Source organism: Halichoerus grypus, chromosome 5 (assembly GCF_964656455.1).
Source record: "Halichoerus grypus chromosome 5, mHalGry1.hap1.1, whole genome shotgun sequence".
NCBI lineage: Eukaryota > Metazoa > Chordata > Mammalia > Carnivora > Phocidae > Halichoerus > Halichoerus grypus.
In genome coordinates this window covers 112,292,800-112,310,498 of record NC_135716.1, presented here as the reverse complement: position 1 = coordinate 112,310,498, position 17,699 = coordinate 112,292,800, and the positions used below count along the sequence as shown (strand labels likewise).

Below are 17,699 nucleotides of genomic sequence, written 5' to 3'. Positions count from 1 at the left end.
AAATGGCCCTTACTCACGCTTGGTAGCAGTATGACTGGGGTAAGGAACAGGTCTGGGGATCAGAAAACTTGGGATTTGAGTCTCGCTAGCTATAAGGTTCTGGAAAAGCCTCAAGAACCTGTTAATATTCAATTTTCTGCTCCATCCAACTGGGGTAAGAACTCCTGTGTTCCCTCTGGGTGAGATCGAGAAAGTGCCTGGTGATTACCGTCCTGCAAGACTACAGTCTGACCTGGGACTTCTCCCCTGTAGTAGGAGCAGCTGCACCTCAGCTCTAAGTGATTAGGAGGCACTTCTGAGAGAAGAACCCAGGCTAATTTGCTCCTAATGTAATCACAGTGAATTATGTGATCTACAACGAAGTTCTCCAACATTCAATCAACTCTGTTAGTGAAAAATCTGTACCAAAAAGACCATTTCCTCAAAATAATCTATCACAATTCTAGATAACCTTAAGCTTTATAGTAAAATGTAGTCAAATGAATCATCAAAATTTACAACAGAACAACAGCACCATATAAGCTGAAATGAGAGTTCCTCATTGGAAAGCCTCATCTGGTGGATATTTTTACTTGAGGAAAAAAAAAATCACACTTACCATTGTTTTCAAGCTGAAGATGGAATCTATTAGCCACAGGAGCCACTGTATATGATGTTACTGGACTATAGCCGTTGTCCAAAGCCCACTTGACCAGATTCTCTTGGGTTGAAGGAATGTCATCTCTTATTGATTTGGTCATTATCATGGATCTTTCACTCTCTTTCCCAAAGCCAATACTGTTAGGAGCCTAAAGATCACAGCAAAATTTCACTCATGAGTCTAAAACTAAACAGTGCTTTAAATAAGAATCGAGTATCTGAAACAAACAGATTCTACATATTGTAGATGAAGGAACTATTTATTCTTTTGATCCCTATTTTCCTTGGACTAAGGACACTGACATGAAAATCTTTAATAGCAGATAAAGAGAAATCTATTCATGCTGTTTGATCATACCATTTGGGTTGCTTATATTGATAAAAATAACCCAATGATCACTAAGTAGCTACATACTAAGTATACCTAGTATGTTACTAGAGTTAGTTTAATGTTTAAATTATATACACACACATATCAAACTTTCCCTTATTTTTACTTAAAATGATGTATAAAATATACAGATGTGCATGTTATCCTGCCAAAAATATGTCCCTGCTTCTATCTCCGGTACCCTAGATTTAAATGAAAGAAGGCACAACCTAGTTACTTCACTGTGGAGACCGTCTCATCTTTGTAAACTATTAAATTCCATATGGTGAAATAACCAGTACTGATATTTCAGTTATAATTTATGATCAATTTAGTGATCCTGTCACTGTACTCATTTGTCAAGTTTATCAACTCAATATGCTTAGATTTTGTCTTTTAAATATTAATTCCTTAATTTGGGTTATTGTCTCTCTAACCAATATTTCATCCAGCAATACAAGTTGACTTTCACTTGGTAATTAGTTACAAAATTAATAGTGAACGACAGAAATCCTTCCAAGAAAGGACTGAGTAACCAAGACACGGATGGTCAATTTCCACATCACCTGGCTCCTAGGGCAGTGATCTTGTCGGATGCGAGGGAGCTGAATGCTGCAGGGGAGGTGCCAAACCCAAGGCACCACCTTTCCAACAAGTGCTCCAACAAGGCTGGCAAGCCCTGCCGGCATGCAGATCAGACCATTTTCATGCCCTATAAAGATCACTTTAATTTCCATGCCCAATTATTTTCTCCTGCATACATGCAGCATTTTTTCCCAAATTCCCCATTTGTTTCCCATTCTATTTGCCCCTAACAGGACTAAATATTAATCCTTTCCCACTGCAAAACCATAGAGGATTCACAGGCTCTAAGTTCTCTTGGCCTCTTTGGTTGTGGGATATTGGCTGAGGACACATATTTTCAATTCAAAGCTCAAAGGCTCTCCCCCAGGGTATTTTTCTGTTACCCAAAGTGCTTCTCTGAAGCTGTGTGACTGGCCAGTCACAATCATGCATGCGAAGGAACCATGCTTCGCAGCCATTTGTGAAAAACTCAGTTTCACAGGTTTGGAATCTTCTAGCTCTTACTTTGATTCAGAGAAAATGTCTTGGGGGAAGGAAGGGTTAAAAAAAAAACTAAACTAAAATGAGGTGAAGAAGGATCCAATTCGTTCTTAAAACTTAGTTTCTTAGGCGCAGCTTCTAGCCTTTCAAAGCAGCATGTCGTTTTGGTTGGCTGGACTTGCAACACTGGCCTAAACAGGACTGCTTGGCCTCATCTGCCCTAGTCTTTCATGTTGTTGGACAGCTGAGAAAATACTGTATTTCCAGAATACTATCATCACAACTGCCACCTGTCTTTTTTGTACCAGTATGGAATGATTTGTTTACACCTTTCCACATTAAATCTAGGAGCTGTCAGTACAACTCATATTGATTACGCCTCAGGACTTACAAAGCTAGAAATCTATCTACTACACATTTGTAAAACAGCAAGGCTTGGCAAGTTGGTTCCTTCCCAGCAATGAGCGAATTCCTCACCCTGTATTTCTGGGAGTTCCCAGGCTTTTCCAAGGCTTCAGTGTAGCTACTCCAAATGGGAGTTTTCCCGGGGAGGGGGTCCTCCAAATATCACCACTATGTTTCAGCCACATCTTTGTGAAGGATGGTGAGCTAGGTAGAGTCCAAGCACCTCCCTCCCTCCTTCCCCTCCACTGCCAAACACACACTTGCATCAGAACTGATGGTGGAGGGGGAGAGGTTGGTCAGAGATGTAATGCATATTCCCACTGGGATTAAAACATGTCTTTTCTAAGAACAAGCTGCCTATCATCAACTTTGAAGTGCTAAGGTCATCTGAAATAGTATAACAAAAAATTTCTAATAAGTTTCCTCCATCTATTCTTTTATGTTTTGGAGGTTCTTCCAAAATGTGATTATGCATGGTCCATAAGGGGCCTGAAGAAAGAGCCAGAGCTGGGCATTGTGGATGCTTCTAGTATTCCCGTTCTTGTCCACAGTCCTGCCCTTTGCATCTCTTTGGACCATTCTGTCATTTGGAGGGTGCATTCTGCCCTATGCCCCACCCCCTACAAGCACACACATGCCATTCATGTTTAATGGGGTTCTTCTTTACATTTACCCCATCAAGTTCCTTATAATTCTTTTAGTAGACATTTTGTTTTTCACTTTGTTTAGAGAAGTTGCTCTTATAGACAAATTTTTGAAAAATTGCTTGTGGAAGGAAGATGAACTCCCTTTTTATGGCAAGCATTGTGCTAGAAGCTTTACATATGTTCTTTAATTCTCCTGTAAAATATAAGGAGATGGGCATTCTTATTCCCTGATTAGAGAGGGGAACCCTGAGATGCACAGAAATAGCACGTATGGTGGAGAACCCACCATGTACACCCAGTGTGGCAAGTGCTTTAGACGAAATACCCAGGAGGCACCTGACAAATGTTTGTTGAACAAGTAAATGAATGAAGGAATGAACAAACTCTACCATACCTCACAAGAACTCTCGAGGTGAGTACTATCATCATACCCATTTCGTAGGTAAGGCCACAGACTATCAACTAAGGATTGCCATTCCTCTACCAACTAAGAGGAATGACAATCAGAAATGGGATTTGATTCCAGCCCTGTCAGGCTCCAAAGCCATGGCTCTTGCCACTCTACCAGGCTGTCTCTGAAGAAAATACTATGAACAAGGCCACTATAAACCCTATCCCCTTTCTAAGCATGACTGTATGTTTTTTTAGTAGCAGGGACATTCCCCTCACAGCACAGGCAGAATTCACATCTGAGACTGGCAGTTAGGAAATCACAAAGCATGAAACGGATTGGGAGAATAAAAAAGAACATCATGCAACATTACCTAATTGTTTAGTAATGTTGTCATGCATTGTCCAAAATTGGCCTGGAACAGGAGTACAGCCAAAGAGGGGAATATAAACAGATCTTGCACTGGGATGAGCAATCTCATTTCTAGCCTTTCTTATTCATATGAAAAGTGAAGGCATTCACAGCGAACTCCAGGAACACATGCTCAGGTACAGAAAGAGCCACTGAAGGGTCAGGGCCGAAAGAACATTTACACAACTCCAGCAGGGAATTAAAATGTACCGTATGTTTTTGCCTTTCAAAGCATGATTCCCTTTCCTGTTTTTGTTATTCTGAAAATTAAAAACATTTGGTTGGTGTGCCAGGCAGCAAATGCTGTAGACACCCCAGGTCACCAACACCCCTCATGCCATGCCAGGGAAAGCAATCAAAACAGCTCTGACTTCAGAAAATCACGGCTGGGCTTTGTTCTCGACACCAAATTAATGGATCACCCTTACACACGATGGTTTATTTGGATCCTCTCAAAGTTTAAAAAAAAAAAAACCCACAGGAACCAGAAACGATTACTTTAAAATTAAGATGTGTATGCTCATGGCTTTGCCTGCTGCCTCTGGTGAGTGCTCGTGCACGACGGTACCTAGGGGAGCACCGGCTTTGTTCACTGCTGTATCACACTGAAGGATAGATAACACCCAAACCAAAGGCAGCCCTCCCCCGCCAAATACTGAAAACATAAAATCCTCTCCAACTGATACAATGCAGGTACTGAAAAAGGAATCAGACACAATTTTTTAAAAAGACAATGCACAAAAATTGAAATCTACAAAAGAGATTCTAAGATAGTTATATTCCTAAAAATGAAGAGGGGGAGTTTTCCTTTAACTTTCAATGTAATTTGTGCAATACTCTGTCAAACAGTTATCTTCCTAAACATATTTGAAAAAGATTTATTTTGGGGCACCTCGGTGGTGCAGTCAGTTAAGTGTCCGACTCTTGGTTTCAGCTCAGGTCATGATCTTGGGGTTGTGGGATCGAGCCCCGCGTCAGGCTCCACACTTAATATGGAGTCTGCTTGAGATTCTCTCTCCCTCTCCTTCTGACCTTTCCCCCACTCTCTCTCTCAAATAAATAAACAAATCTTTAAAAAAAATTTATTTTACTAAATTTCAACATTCAACTTTTCAGGAGATTAGCTGCTGTTTGCCTATCACACCAACCAATTAAATTTCTTAAGTATATTTCCTTCATGAAAATAATGCTTAGGGAATAGGCTGGGGGTACTCTTCCTGTATCATTTCACTAACCTCTCCGTTACTGTGATTCTTTTATCAGTGTTTCTCTCTCAGAAGTTAGAAGAAGCAAAAAGACACGCCAATAGCATGTACTTATCTCAAAAAGAAAAGTCAACAGTAGGAGCTGGGGTCAGCGCAATTTTCCACACCTTCCCTAAATACCTCACCCTAAAGTAAGAGCTGATATTCAGTACCATGACACTGAGGCCCTTACAGGACTGTCAACCATGAAAGGCCCCATTATGCTCATTATTCTACACTTACTCTGACTGGAAACTACAGTCATACACTTCAGGAATTTCACAAATGAGGCAACAGGGTCCAGAGAGGTTAAGGGACTAGCCCAAGGTCACCGTTTTTAAATGGCAGAGTCTGGACTCAAATCTCGATCTTGACCCCAGAGGCCACGCTTTTAACCACTACACTGTCTGCCCTTGTCAGGAGAAACCAAGGAGCAGCCTATTTCACAAAGTGAAAAACAACAGAGAGAGCTCAGAGAAGCAGAAACTTCACAAAAATAACACCCATTAAGCACAGCTTAAATTGCTGCCATGCATCAAAACAAAGAAATGCTCGACCAACTTACAACAACTTTCAGGTTTCCCTTAACATCAAAAGACTTGATCACCCAGTTGACAGACTTTTTGCACTTCAAGATCAGGACGAGATTTTTGACCACCTCAAGGTCCTTTCGAGAAGGTCTTATGTCAATTATTATGTCCACCTGGAAAGCACTGTGAATGGAAAACAAAGGCAAAGTTAAGACTCAAATGCCAGAAAGTTGCAACTCTCTCCTCTCTTCCAAGTCTTCATGTTTCCAGTGTCTGGCCAGTTGATTAAAAAGCTGGAGTTGATCCCAGGCAAATGACATGTGCAAAACAGATTGTTAGTGCACACAAAACAAAATGGTTTTACATAACAATAGACAAATATGCCTGCTGATAATTGGATGCTAAAATTTTTCTCCTTCTTTAGGAAAAAAAAAAAAGATGGTTACTTAATGCATCCACTGTTTGAAATGGACTTGGGCAACCAGAGGAGTGTACTTTTAAAGCAGAATTGTTGCTTTTCAACCTTCAACACCTTCAATGTGTAACTTTCCAATTTCCTATATGCTCAAAATCCTTCAAAACCAGAAATTTAAGTGCCAGTTTGGTAAGGAAGGTGGCAGGGAGGAGGGAGGCCTGGTAATAAAAACAAAACAAACAAACAAACAAAAAAACCAAACTAGGACACTTCAGATAAACTAAGCAAAAGGCTAGAAAATTTGACTATATTATATAAGGTTTGCTTAAGCCATTAACATTAGCTACAGAATCATATCTATATTTACTTTCCCAAACTTCTGGATATACAGTTATTAAAATAAAGAAAACAGATGGCCAACCAAGTGCTTACTGGAAAATTGATGAACACAACCCAAACTTCTAAGAATTCAGTATAAAAGAGATTTTTTTTAACCAAACAATAACATTTCTGTCATTCTGAGTTTAAAGGAAAGTATTTCTTTCCATTTGGTTTTACACACTTGTAAAGCATATGATGAATGATATACTCAAATGAAGCCTAAGGCTTAATATCTAAGCACATTTGCCAGATTTCTTCTATTCCCGTTCTCTTTTAAATTTTCCACGAAATTCTTCATGTGGGACAGAATGGAATCTTCCCAAAACTGATGTGTAGTTTATTCACTTTTGAAAGCAAAATTTGATTAGAATTTTAACTTTGAAATCCCTCTACAATATAAATTTACATTTTAAGTCACTAGTCCACAGGAATGCAGGCTAAAGTGGGAGAAAGAGCCACTTTTCCTCTTTTATTCTCTTTTTTAATTCCCTAACCATTCTTGGCGGGGAGAGTTAAATTTTTAGTCCTGGGGCAAGAAGTTGAGGGTAGAAGGAGAAAAAGAACACAAGCAAGAGGCAGGTTGTATCTAATGGCTCTCTGGTGTGTCACCATGAAGGGTCACACCTACACACACACACACACACAGCTTTAAAGTATGAGTGCAAATATGCTACTAGAATGCTAGGAACAGAATTTTATTAAAAACAGAATGTTATTAAAATTATAATTATGTTAATAAGGCATATAATTATTTTTTATCAGGGATAACCTCAAAGGAGATATCAGTGTCCAGAAGTTCAGAAGAGGCTTCAGAAACTTATCTAGAATATAGGGGATCTAGAGACAGATGTAGAAAATAAAATATACCATTGGTGCCTTCACTTCCTTTTTCAAAACTTCTGTTAATTCACCCAAAGCATCTAACCTTCTACACAGGAAGGGCTGTACCTCTCTCTGCCTCAAGTCAGTAAAGATCTTTATTTTCATCTCTCTCTCTCTCTTTTTTAAGATTTTATTTATTTATTTGAGAGAGAGAAAGGGAGAGAGAGCAAGCGGGGGGAGGGGTAGGGGGAGAGGGAGAGACTCTCAAGCACACTCTGCGCTGAGCCAGGAGTCCTACACAGGCTCAATGTCATGACCGGGAGACCATGACCTGAACAGAAACCAAGAGTTGGACGCTTAACTGACTGCACCATCCAGGCACCCCTTTCATCTCTTCTCAGTTCAAAACACACACACACACACACACACACACACACACAATCACACTCACTTACCTGTAGGGGTTAGAGTTGGGGGTAATTAACTCAATGATGTGTACTTCCTTATCCTGGGGCTGGCTGGATATCACACAACCCTCTGCTGCTTTGGGCTGAAGGTACTCAGCAAGGTAATTGAGCGAGAGAAAATTCTTCCCTATGTTGCATGTGGGAGGGAACACTTGATCTGAAAGTAAAGAAGCCCAGGATAATCCGTCAAACCGCTGAGCTACGTGGTAACCAGAATCGAAGGGAAGAAGGCGACAGTGACACTGAGCAGGTTCAGGACACAGGGAAACACAAGCCCTAGGAAGTGCCTTAGAACTCCTCAGCCATGGCCTGAAATGCCTCCCATATGGTCGCCAGTGACCTCCTACTGACCAACTCTATTGGTCTCTTTGGGTCTAAATCTTCTCCTTTCCTGTTCCCTGTGAGACTGCTTTGTCCTCATCCACTTCCTCTGACCTATCTCTTGTCCCTTTCCCTGGTTCCTCCTCCTCTGCCCATTCTTTAAACACCAGCAATCCTCAATCTTCGGTGCACACCAGAATCCACCCATTTGGGACCCCATCCCAGAGATTCTGATTTGGAAGATCTGGGGCGGGGGTGGGGGCCGCCTAGGAAGCTTTCTTTTTGAAGAGCTCCATAGTTGATTCTGATACAAAACCAAGGCTAAGAACCCCGTTCCTTCCTCAATCCCCGTTTCATCTCATATTCTTCCCAGATGATCTCCATCACTCCCAGGGCTTCAACTTGCACCTAGATCATCACTCCTTTTCTGAGTTGCAGACTTGTGTTGTCTTCTGTCTACCAAGCACATAAAATCCAATAGGTAGTTCATAGCCTGCATACTCGCTGCTGAAATCATGATCTATCCAATTCCCCAGATATGCTCCTCCTTGGATATTTGTTATTTCCTATTCCCCAGATATGCTCCTCCTTGGATATTTGTTATTTCAATTAATAGGAGAACCAACCACCTAATTAATTCTCTGGCCTGCTATGGAGAATTAGTCATTCCCTCATATTTATTCACCACAACACTACAGATCTAAAGACTGAAGGAAGGAGTTCGGGGCAAACAATGAGGGCAGACTTCCACTCTTTCTCACAATCTTGACACAGATGACTAATACTTTGGTAATACTTTACAGTTTACAAGGTGCTTTCACAAACATCATCTCGTTGTGCTGAGGGCTGCTCATCACCTCCACCAGGGAAAGCGACACAAGTACCGAGAGTCTGAAGATACTCCCGTTTACACATGCCGTTTACACAGCACTGCGCTTGATGGGATTTCCAGCCAGTGGTTTAAATGTTTAAACAGAACTTGAAAATGCTGGCTGTGTGACAGCTGGGACCAGTGTCAAGGAAGTTCTAGGTGTAGCAAACTTTTTTTCAGAAGGGGTAATTAATCAGAGCCCTGGCACGTTAATGAAACAACCTTCTGCCTCTTTCATTTAACAGACAGGATGCTGGGGTTCAAATTCATGTGCAGGTTTCACTCAGGAGAGCGGGATCGGCCCAGGAGGTCCCCAGATTGGGTTGATGCTGCCCTGCTCCCAAACCCCCCAAGCCTGCATCACCTCCCTCGTGCTGAAGTCTACAGCGCACATGGAGGCATCCTGGCTGCGGGCACCGTGGCGCCCTCGGCACCAGGCCGAGACCAGAGGGGACCAGAGGAGCTCAAGAGGCCCCAGCAGGCAGGCTCTTCACCCTGCATTCTTCCCTACAGACCCCCTCAGAGAGAAGAGGCCAGGGCTCCGCTGACTCCGGCGGCTGGAGCAGCCTCCCCCCACCCCCACATCTGCTGAGGGTTTTGCCAGATGAACAGATGAGGAATGCACACCGTGCAGCTGCAGGCCTGCGGATGCCTCCCCCAGATCACAGGATGGAAAATGATACCGGGGTGGCAAGACTGAAATGGAATCAAGAATCAGAGGGGGTGTGTATGGGTCGGAGAAAAGCTAGTCCGGAACTCAAGAGACTAGGACCCTCTTGGGACTCTGGCCTGTAGATCCATCCAGTTCACAGGTGTGCCTGGTTTGCATCTGGCGTAGAGTGGGCACATGGTGTAGGCTTCCTGAATTGACAAACAATGATGTGAGATTTGAGACAAACAACAAAAAACTCACCCACGTTGTGTCTAGGAAAGGTTTGTTTAAAAGTTGCCGTTATTAAGGGCTGGTCCCAGATGCCACTGTCACTAAGTTGAATAAGCTGATCACTCTCTGTTGTGTATACATGTGTGTGTATGAGTTCTTTTTCCCCCAAACGACCTTCCGCACGCCTGGCATCAAAACTTACACCAACTGCCAAGTAGAAAGGAAACCACAAAGGGGAATCCCCGCGTAGAAACCTGGCAAGTTTTTTGGGGAAAAAAGTCACATGCTTATTTGTATTTTAGGAAAGGACTGACAAATGACTTTGCAACCTAGAATGATATACTCTGGGAACATGGGGGGTAATGCAAACTCCTCATTTTCTTGCTGTGGAAACTGAGGCATAGGTGGCAAATCAGAGGGTTGCTTGAAGTCTCACAGTTAACGAGACTGGCTGGGATAAGAACTGAAACTCCTCGATTCTTCCACTCTAGGTATGCAGGTTAGAGTAGTAGTTCTCTAATGTTAGCACGTATCCGAATCACCAGGAATGCTTGTTAAAACACAGGTGGCTAGACCCCACCCCCAGAGTTTTCAATCCAGTTAGTCTTGGGTGGGCCCAAGAATTGGCATTTCTAATAAGTTCCCAGGTGATGAGGATGCTGCTGGGGCGGGAACCATATTTGAGAGCCACTGGGGGATACAGCAAGAGGAGGCTCATGGCCTGGGATCCCTGGACTCAAGCAAGGTAGAGACAAGTCAGGTTCTGGGAAGCTGGCTGATGAATCCTGCTCAGTGGAGCCTGATCCATGGTGATAGACGACATCACCTTGTGGTCCACCAACCTAACCAAGGACCCTCATTTCTCCCAGCTGCTCTTCTCCATGCTGTCTACCAGTGACTCATACCCAGGGGCTCCAAAGGTGTTATCAAGGAGTCATCAGCTTTTACTGGACTGGACACCAGGTCCTTTAAGTTCTTCCCTGGCTCAGCGTGTGGCCCTGGGGACGTCACTAAACTCCTCACTCTCAAGGCAGGAGACGACTGCACATAGAAGTTCATGCACTGTCAGGAGAACAGCTCAACATTCTAAGTGTTACTGTAATACATTTTCTTATTCTAACAAATTCTAGGGGGCAAAGGGTGAATAATCAGCATTCTTTTATGCTACTGGAGTTCTCCTTCAGAAACGCAGACCACTGGCAGGGCTTAGAATCTTTGTTAAAAGAGGTTTTTCATTTTGTTCCAATGGGATTTGACTTCTATTATAAGCTACCTGACCACCCTCAGAGTCCAGTAACAAACTTCAACTTTTTGAGTCCAACACTCATCTAAAACTCTTCTCTCTACTCTGTGAAACAAGTCTTTCCATCCAGGTGCCTACTTGCATTTTTAGGTTGTGCTTACTTGGCTAAGACTTACTATACGGCATCAGGAAACAAGCATTAGACTCAAGAGTCAGGAAACCTGGGTTTGAATTCTGGCTTCACCCCTTGCTAATAATGTGGATTTGTGCTAATAATGTGGATTTGAGCAAGCTAGCTTCACCCACCACTAACCCCTCTGTAAAATGGTGGAAATAATGGCTTCCTCCTAGGATCGCTGGCGAGGCTCAGTGGGGTCCATGGGAAAAGCACCCGATGTGGCCTCTGCACACAGCACACACTCCAGCACCAGGGTCTGCCTTTCCTGCACCTGTCACACAACGGGCCGAGAGCAAGCATTCAATAACCCATGCTGTGTTGTCACGCTGCCTGTGTTAGAGGTGGCAAGTGCTGCAGAATTCAACAGAAAGCAGATGGACGCTGCCAATGTGACATGCAGTTTTCACATAATCACCTGACTATAACAAGAACTCATTCACAAGAGTTGTTATTTCTAGTAACTTAGGGGGGCTCCAAATATACTCAACTAAAAATAATGATGAAACAAGTTATTTTTAAAAATGGGCCTTCAAGCTGAGTGACCAGATATATATATCCTTCTGCAAGGCAAGGAAATTAAAATGGGCCATCTCTGATCAAGGCCACACAGTTTCGTTCTCCAATAATTTTGTCCTTGTAACTGGCATGGGTATTAAAAATATATTCAAACACTTTTCCTCTGCTATTGTCCAAAATCTAACTGATGTTTCAAGACCATAAACTAACATTGGCTTCCAATGTTTGCAGGTTAATCGGTAAGGGGATGCCCTAACTGTTGACTCATTCTGGCAACTCTTCCTTCTTTCCATTAGTGATCACCTCCTTTCCCTCACCTCAGATTCTCACCCTTCCCTTACTCTGACTTCTGTGCATGGATGTCTTCTAAACCCTACACCACAACCTCCTCCTCTCTCAACCATGCTACTCCCCATTTCCTGCTTGGCTGTTACCAGGCCTGTCTCCTCCGAAGGAAAAAGGGAAGGAGGGAGCATGAGGGGAGCAGGCCCAATGATCTCCCGGGTCCCTGCCAGCTCCAACATTCTGTAATTCTATGATTCCTTGCCCTAACCACCTGCTCTCTGAAAAGAAAACAACTGATTGTCATAAATCAGTCATTAATTGAAACCACATAAAATTTACCTTCTCCCACTTTAATATAAATGTTTCTTGCTATCTTGAGTTCAGTGAATGAAGTGACTGCTCCGTACTCCTTTCGAGCCCAATTTAACAGATGTTCGTTTCCATGGGGGAAGCTCCTTTCTTCTGTTTCTGCTGACAAGGAGAAGTTTCCTGATGAAAATTGGACCATGGAACCCTGAGACACCTAGAGGAAATAGAATAGAATAGAGGAACATACATATTTAATGTGGTGCAGTCACCGGGAGCTAAATCTTAATTAGAGAAGGCACTTATCAACCAATGGGTATTTGTCAATCCGACCTCTTCTCTTTGTTATACAGGCAGATCATCTTATTTCAGCAGCTGATTCAAGAAACAGTCCCAAGGCTACTTCTCCCAGAAAACAACAAAACTACCAATGATGCAGGATGTACGTAAGAATTTTCAAAGAACTCTGTGATGAGAGACTGCAGAGTGCATTGTGAATTATCATTGCTGTTTTTTTCTGATACAATTCATTTCAATTACATTGAAGTAATTTCAAGTAATGGGTTTCAAGTTGAGCAGAAAGTCTTGGTGAGTGTTGTCATGGGCTTGTAGTGGGCTTCAAGATCAGGACAAGCAACCCAAAGTCCCAGTAGCAAGTAAACTTCACTTCTAGGTCTTCCACGACCATAGCATCTACCGACAGTCACCACCACGGAGACACAGCAAGAATCCCCCTTTGGTTTATGTTCTCCTGAACACGGAGATAAAAAGAATGACTGGAGACTGCCAGTCTTCTACCACATTACACTGCTTCCTAGAAGAAAGATGCATGTATGTTACCGTTTATTGTGTAAGACCCTCAAATACCCACAGATAATGAAGTCAAGAGGCTGTTAGACTGATCCTCATAAAACTTTCAGCATGATTTATGCAAGTGCCACATTCTTGCTCGATGTATTTAGACAATTGCTGACCCAGCACATCATGGTATATATAATTAACACATACAAAGGAGGAAAATTATCATCTTGTTGCTGCACTGTAATCAAATTTAGTTGGTGAAAATATGCATGTCATCTTAATTGGCTAGCTTTTGCAAAAATAACTGGTTTTATTAATATCAGGGTGAAACCTCAAACTGTCAGCAAAAAGGTTCATAAATTCCTAAGTCACACAACTATAAATGTATTAAATTTCACATTAACAATTTACCACTAACAAAAAGCAAAATAGTTTCTGAAGGGATTATAAATAACCAGACTAAAAGCAGGTTGAGAACACGGATTTTGCTTATGGTTCTATTGCTTACGGCAGTGTTTTCAAGCTTAACGTACATACAAAATAGTACTTATCCTAACTATCGTGCTGGCCTTAATATTTTCCATTCAATTATATGTATATACAGTAGTCTCCCCTTATCTGTGGGGCATACCTCCCAAGACACCCAGTGGGTGCCTGAAACCACAGATAGTACTGAACCCTACGTATACCATTTTTTTCCTATACATACATAACTATAATAAAGTTTAATTTATAAATGACGCACAGTAAGAGATTAATAATTAGTGATAAAATAGAGCAATTAAAACAATATGTTATAAACAAAAGTTATGTGAATGTGGTCTCTTCAAACTATCTTATTATACTATATTCACCCTGTGATGATGTCAGATGATAAAATGCTTGCGTGAGCAGGAGCTCCTGGCTGGCTCAGTTGGTTGTGTCCGACTCTTGATTTTGGCTCAGGTCATGATCTCAGGGTCATGAGATCGAGCCCCATGTTGGGCTCCACGCTCATCGGGATGCTGCTTGAGACTCTCTCTCTCTCTCCCTCGGCCCCTCCCCCCTGCTTGTGCACTCTTTCTCTCCCTAAAATAAATAAATCCATCTTTAAAAAAATGCCTACGTGAGGAGATGAAGTGAGGTTAATGACACAGGCATTGTGATGCAGTGTTAGGGTACCACTGACCTCCTGACAATTTGTCAGAAGGTGGATCATCTGTTTCTAGGCTGCAGCTGACCACCAATAAAAAAAAAAAAAAAAACATGGAAAGTAAAATTGCAGGTAAGGGGGCACTACTGTATTGTTTTAAATGCTAGCAAAGAAGTTCTTCACCAAATTGATTCCATGACCTACTAATGCTGTGGTCTCACTCTTGGCTGAAAAGTAGAAGCACTTAAGAGCTTCTAAAATATCCTAAGGTCCAGGCCACATCCCAGACCAATTAGAATCTTTGGGATGGGACCCAGACATCGGAATATTTTAAGGCTCCCTGAGGGATTCCCAAGGTCAGCCACGGTCGAGAAGCCCTGCGTTAGTTGGTACTGAGTGATCCATAGTTTGAAAAGCATTATTATAGGTCAGGGGCAGTGTGGGTACCTTGCAGCTTCCTCTATACCAGTGGTTCTCAACTGGGGTGATTTTGTCACCCTTGGGACTTTTGGCAATGTCTGGAAATATTTTTTATTGTCACAATTGCGAGGGAGGAGCTATCTACCGAACAGAGCCCAGGGATGCTGCTAAACATCCTACAATGCACAGAGCAGCCCCCACAATCAAGAATTATCCAAAATGTTGGGGCGCCTGGGTGGCTCAGTTGGTTAAGCGACTGCCTTCGGCTCAGGTCATGATCCTGGAGTCCCAGGATCGAGTCCCGTATCAGGCTTCCTGTTCAGCGGGGAGCCTGCTTCTCCCTCTGACCCTTCCCTCTCTCATGTTCTTTCTCTCTCCCTCAAATAAATAAATAAAATCTTTAGGAAAAAAAAAAAAAGAATTATCCAAAATGTCAATAGTACTGTGACTGAGAAATCCTGGTCTACACTTTGAACTGACCACATATTAGTAACATTCAAATATCTACTGGATTCCCAGATTGGATCCCCAAATTGACAGCCCTCTCTATGCTAGAAGTTGGGCTGTCGAGTACTTAATAAAGAATAAGGGAAGCTTCCTGGTTTGTATTGGCCCAGGAAGCCCAGAACTAATCATTACGACACTGGACTAAGCCATGACCTCGAACAATAGTTGCCACGTCCTGCACACCTACTATGTATCAGGCACCACGAAGTGCTGTGAGTTGTGGTAATGACACTTGCCAGATGTCCTGATGCCAGTTCTATTTAAGCAAAACCAGTGGGGACGGTTTAGCTTCAACCTTGTTTTGACAATGCCTGCCTAAGAAAAAGTTCCTGAACCGTCTACCTGCCAAACGATAACCACGCCAACCTGTGTCCAAATCCTCCGAGGCTTAGTTACTCACCAACACTGAACTTCAGTGTTTATCTGATTTTTATGACTTAAGCACTGTAGTAAAATCTTCTTTTCACTTGTGCTAAAAAGCCATTTTTATCAAGCCTGTCACCGAAAAACCCACAACAGTGCAAAGGCCATCGTCCCTCTGCCAGCACAGTTCTGAATGTTTAGGCAAGCTCCACTCCTTTTGTCCTCATTCATGTGACAGCTATAAAATAAAACACTTGAGTTTTAAGCGTTTTACAGAGAGTGTGTTTCTTCAGAGTGGAAGGTGGGCTGTACCGTGTAAATGAGAGAAGAAATAGGGAGCAACTTGGAAATGCAAGAAAAGCAATCCTATGGCATGGCTGGTTCTCCAAGAAGGGGCAACTCCTGGCTGATCCCTCCAAGTACCATCAACCCCGCTCAAGTCTGTGTTCTCCTGGGCCAGCGGCAACTAGGTTCATACACTCACGGCTGAGGAATCTGGAAAAGCAGTGAGCTGCCACTCCTCAGGCACATTCCAATATGAAGAAAGCAAAGCTGCCAGAGGCAGTGAAGTGTCCCTGACTGCAGGTCAGTGGAAATTTTCTGCTGCGGCAAGGGGTTAGTCAGCACTCCTCCTGACCACCCGTTCTCCTGGCTCTGAAAAAGCTGGACGTGGACAAAGGCCTCCCCCAACCCCCACCGAGATTTAGGAGGTAATGTTATTTCCATCTGATCCTCGGGGCGACCTGTGAACGAGGCTATGATTTCCACAGTAGAGAGGAAGAAACCTCAGAGAAGCCACTGGCCTACCCAAGGTCAGAGAATCAGCACTGGAGCAAGACCAGAACAGGAGACTTCTGACTCCTGGTCAGAGCTGGCCTCTGAGCTAACCCTGCCACAAAGAACACCTCATTAGCTCCCAAGGCAGATTTCTGTTCTCTCTGTAAGCTTTGCCTTCCACCCACGTGCCTGAGCTATGCCTTCCAGACCAAGCATTCCTTCTTCTTTTCTCCATGAGACAAGCCTTCAAATGTTTGAAGATGTCATTTGACCCCGATCATGACTTCGGTTCTTCGGGGCACTATTTCTAGCCCCCTCAACTCCTCCCCAGATACTGTGGTTCTCAGATCTTCACCAGCACAGTCTCGGAAATGTGGTGCCCGGGACAAGACTTGGGGTTTGGGGTGCGGTCTGGCAAATGCACTGTAATGGTTAATTCTGTGTCAACCTGATTGGGCTACAGGGTGCCCAGATAGTTGGTCAAACATTATTCTGAGTATTTCCGTGAGGGTGTCTGTGGATGAGATTAACATTTAAATCAGCAGACTAAGTAAAACAGACTGCCCTTCCTAACATGGGTGGGCCTCAAATCAGTTGAAGGCCTGACCCTTCCCTCTGAGTAAGAGAAAATTCTCCTGCCTGACAAACTCATCTCCTTCAAACTGGGACATCAGCTCTTCCTGGTTCTACAGTAGCCTGCTGGCCTTCGGATTCAAACTGGGACAGACTCTGCAGAACTGGGGACTTGCTAGCCTCCGTAATCATGTGAGCCAATTCCTTACATCTCTTTACATATATACGTGGACCCTTAATGAGGCCCAAAATCACATTAGCTTTTCTATCAGCTGACTGGTATCGCATATTCATTAATTTATACCTTAAACATACTTGTGACAAATATTTATTGAGCACCTGCTTCCACTGTGCCAGGCACCGCTGGAGATGCTGGGATAACAGTACAGAAGGTGACAGACAAAACTCCCCATCCTTGTGGAGCTTACAGTCTAGTAAGGAAGTCAGAGGAGCATGGTAAGTCAGTCAAATATGTAATAGCCTAAGAATTGCTATGGAGAGAGAAGAGAAGGTTTAAATGCTGTCATGGGGAAAGTCCAACTGAGAAAGTCATTGAGCAGTTAAAGCCCTGAAAGAGAGAGACAGCAAGCCCTGCGGACGGACGTCAGAAGGAAAGCATCTGTGGTTGAGACAGCAGTAAGTGTAAAGGTTGGGGAGGGGGAGGGGGAGCAGGGAGGCCAGTGGCCCGAGCACTGGGATGGGTGGGCGGAGCGGTGGGGGGTGGAGTGGGGGACAG

At 43.2% G+C, this 17,699-nt stretch overlaps 1 protein-coding gene across 8 annotated transcripts in view; it reads right to left on the bottom strand.

The window, feature by feature from the left end:
- The window catches only part of TGFBR3 (transforming growth factor beta receptor 3), a 197,995-nt gene that overhangs the window by 40,549 nt on the left and 139,747 nt on the right, over positions 1-17,699 (bottom strand). For all 8 annotated transcript variants that reach the window (XM_078072769.1, XM_078072770.1, XM_078072771.1 and 5 more), the window contains 4 exons: positions 12,424-12,607; positions 7,776-7,944; positions 5,738-5,885; positions 599-788 (listed from right to left, as the gene is read on the bottom strand). In XM_078072769.1, coding sequence (XP_077928895.1) covers positions 599-788; positions 5,738-5,885; positions 7,776-7,944; positions 12,424-12,607 — 691 coding nt within the window. The remainder of the gene's footprint in view (positions 1-598; positions 789-5,737; positions 5,886-7,775; positions 7,945-12,423; positions 12,608-17,699) is intronic.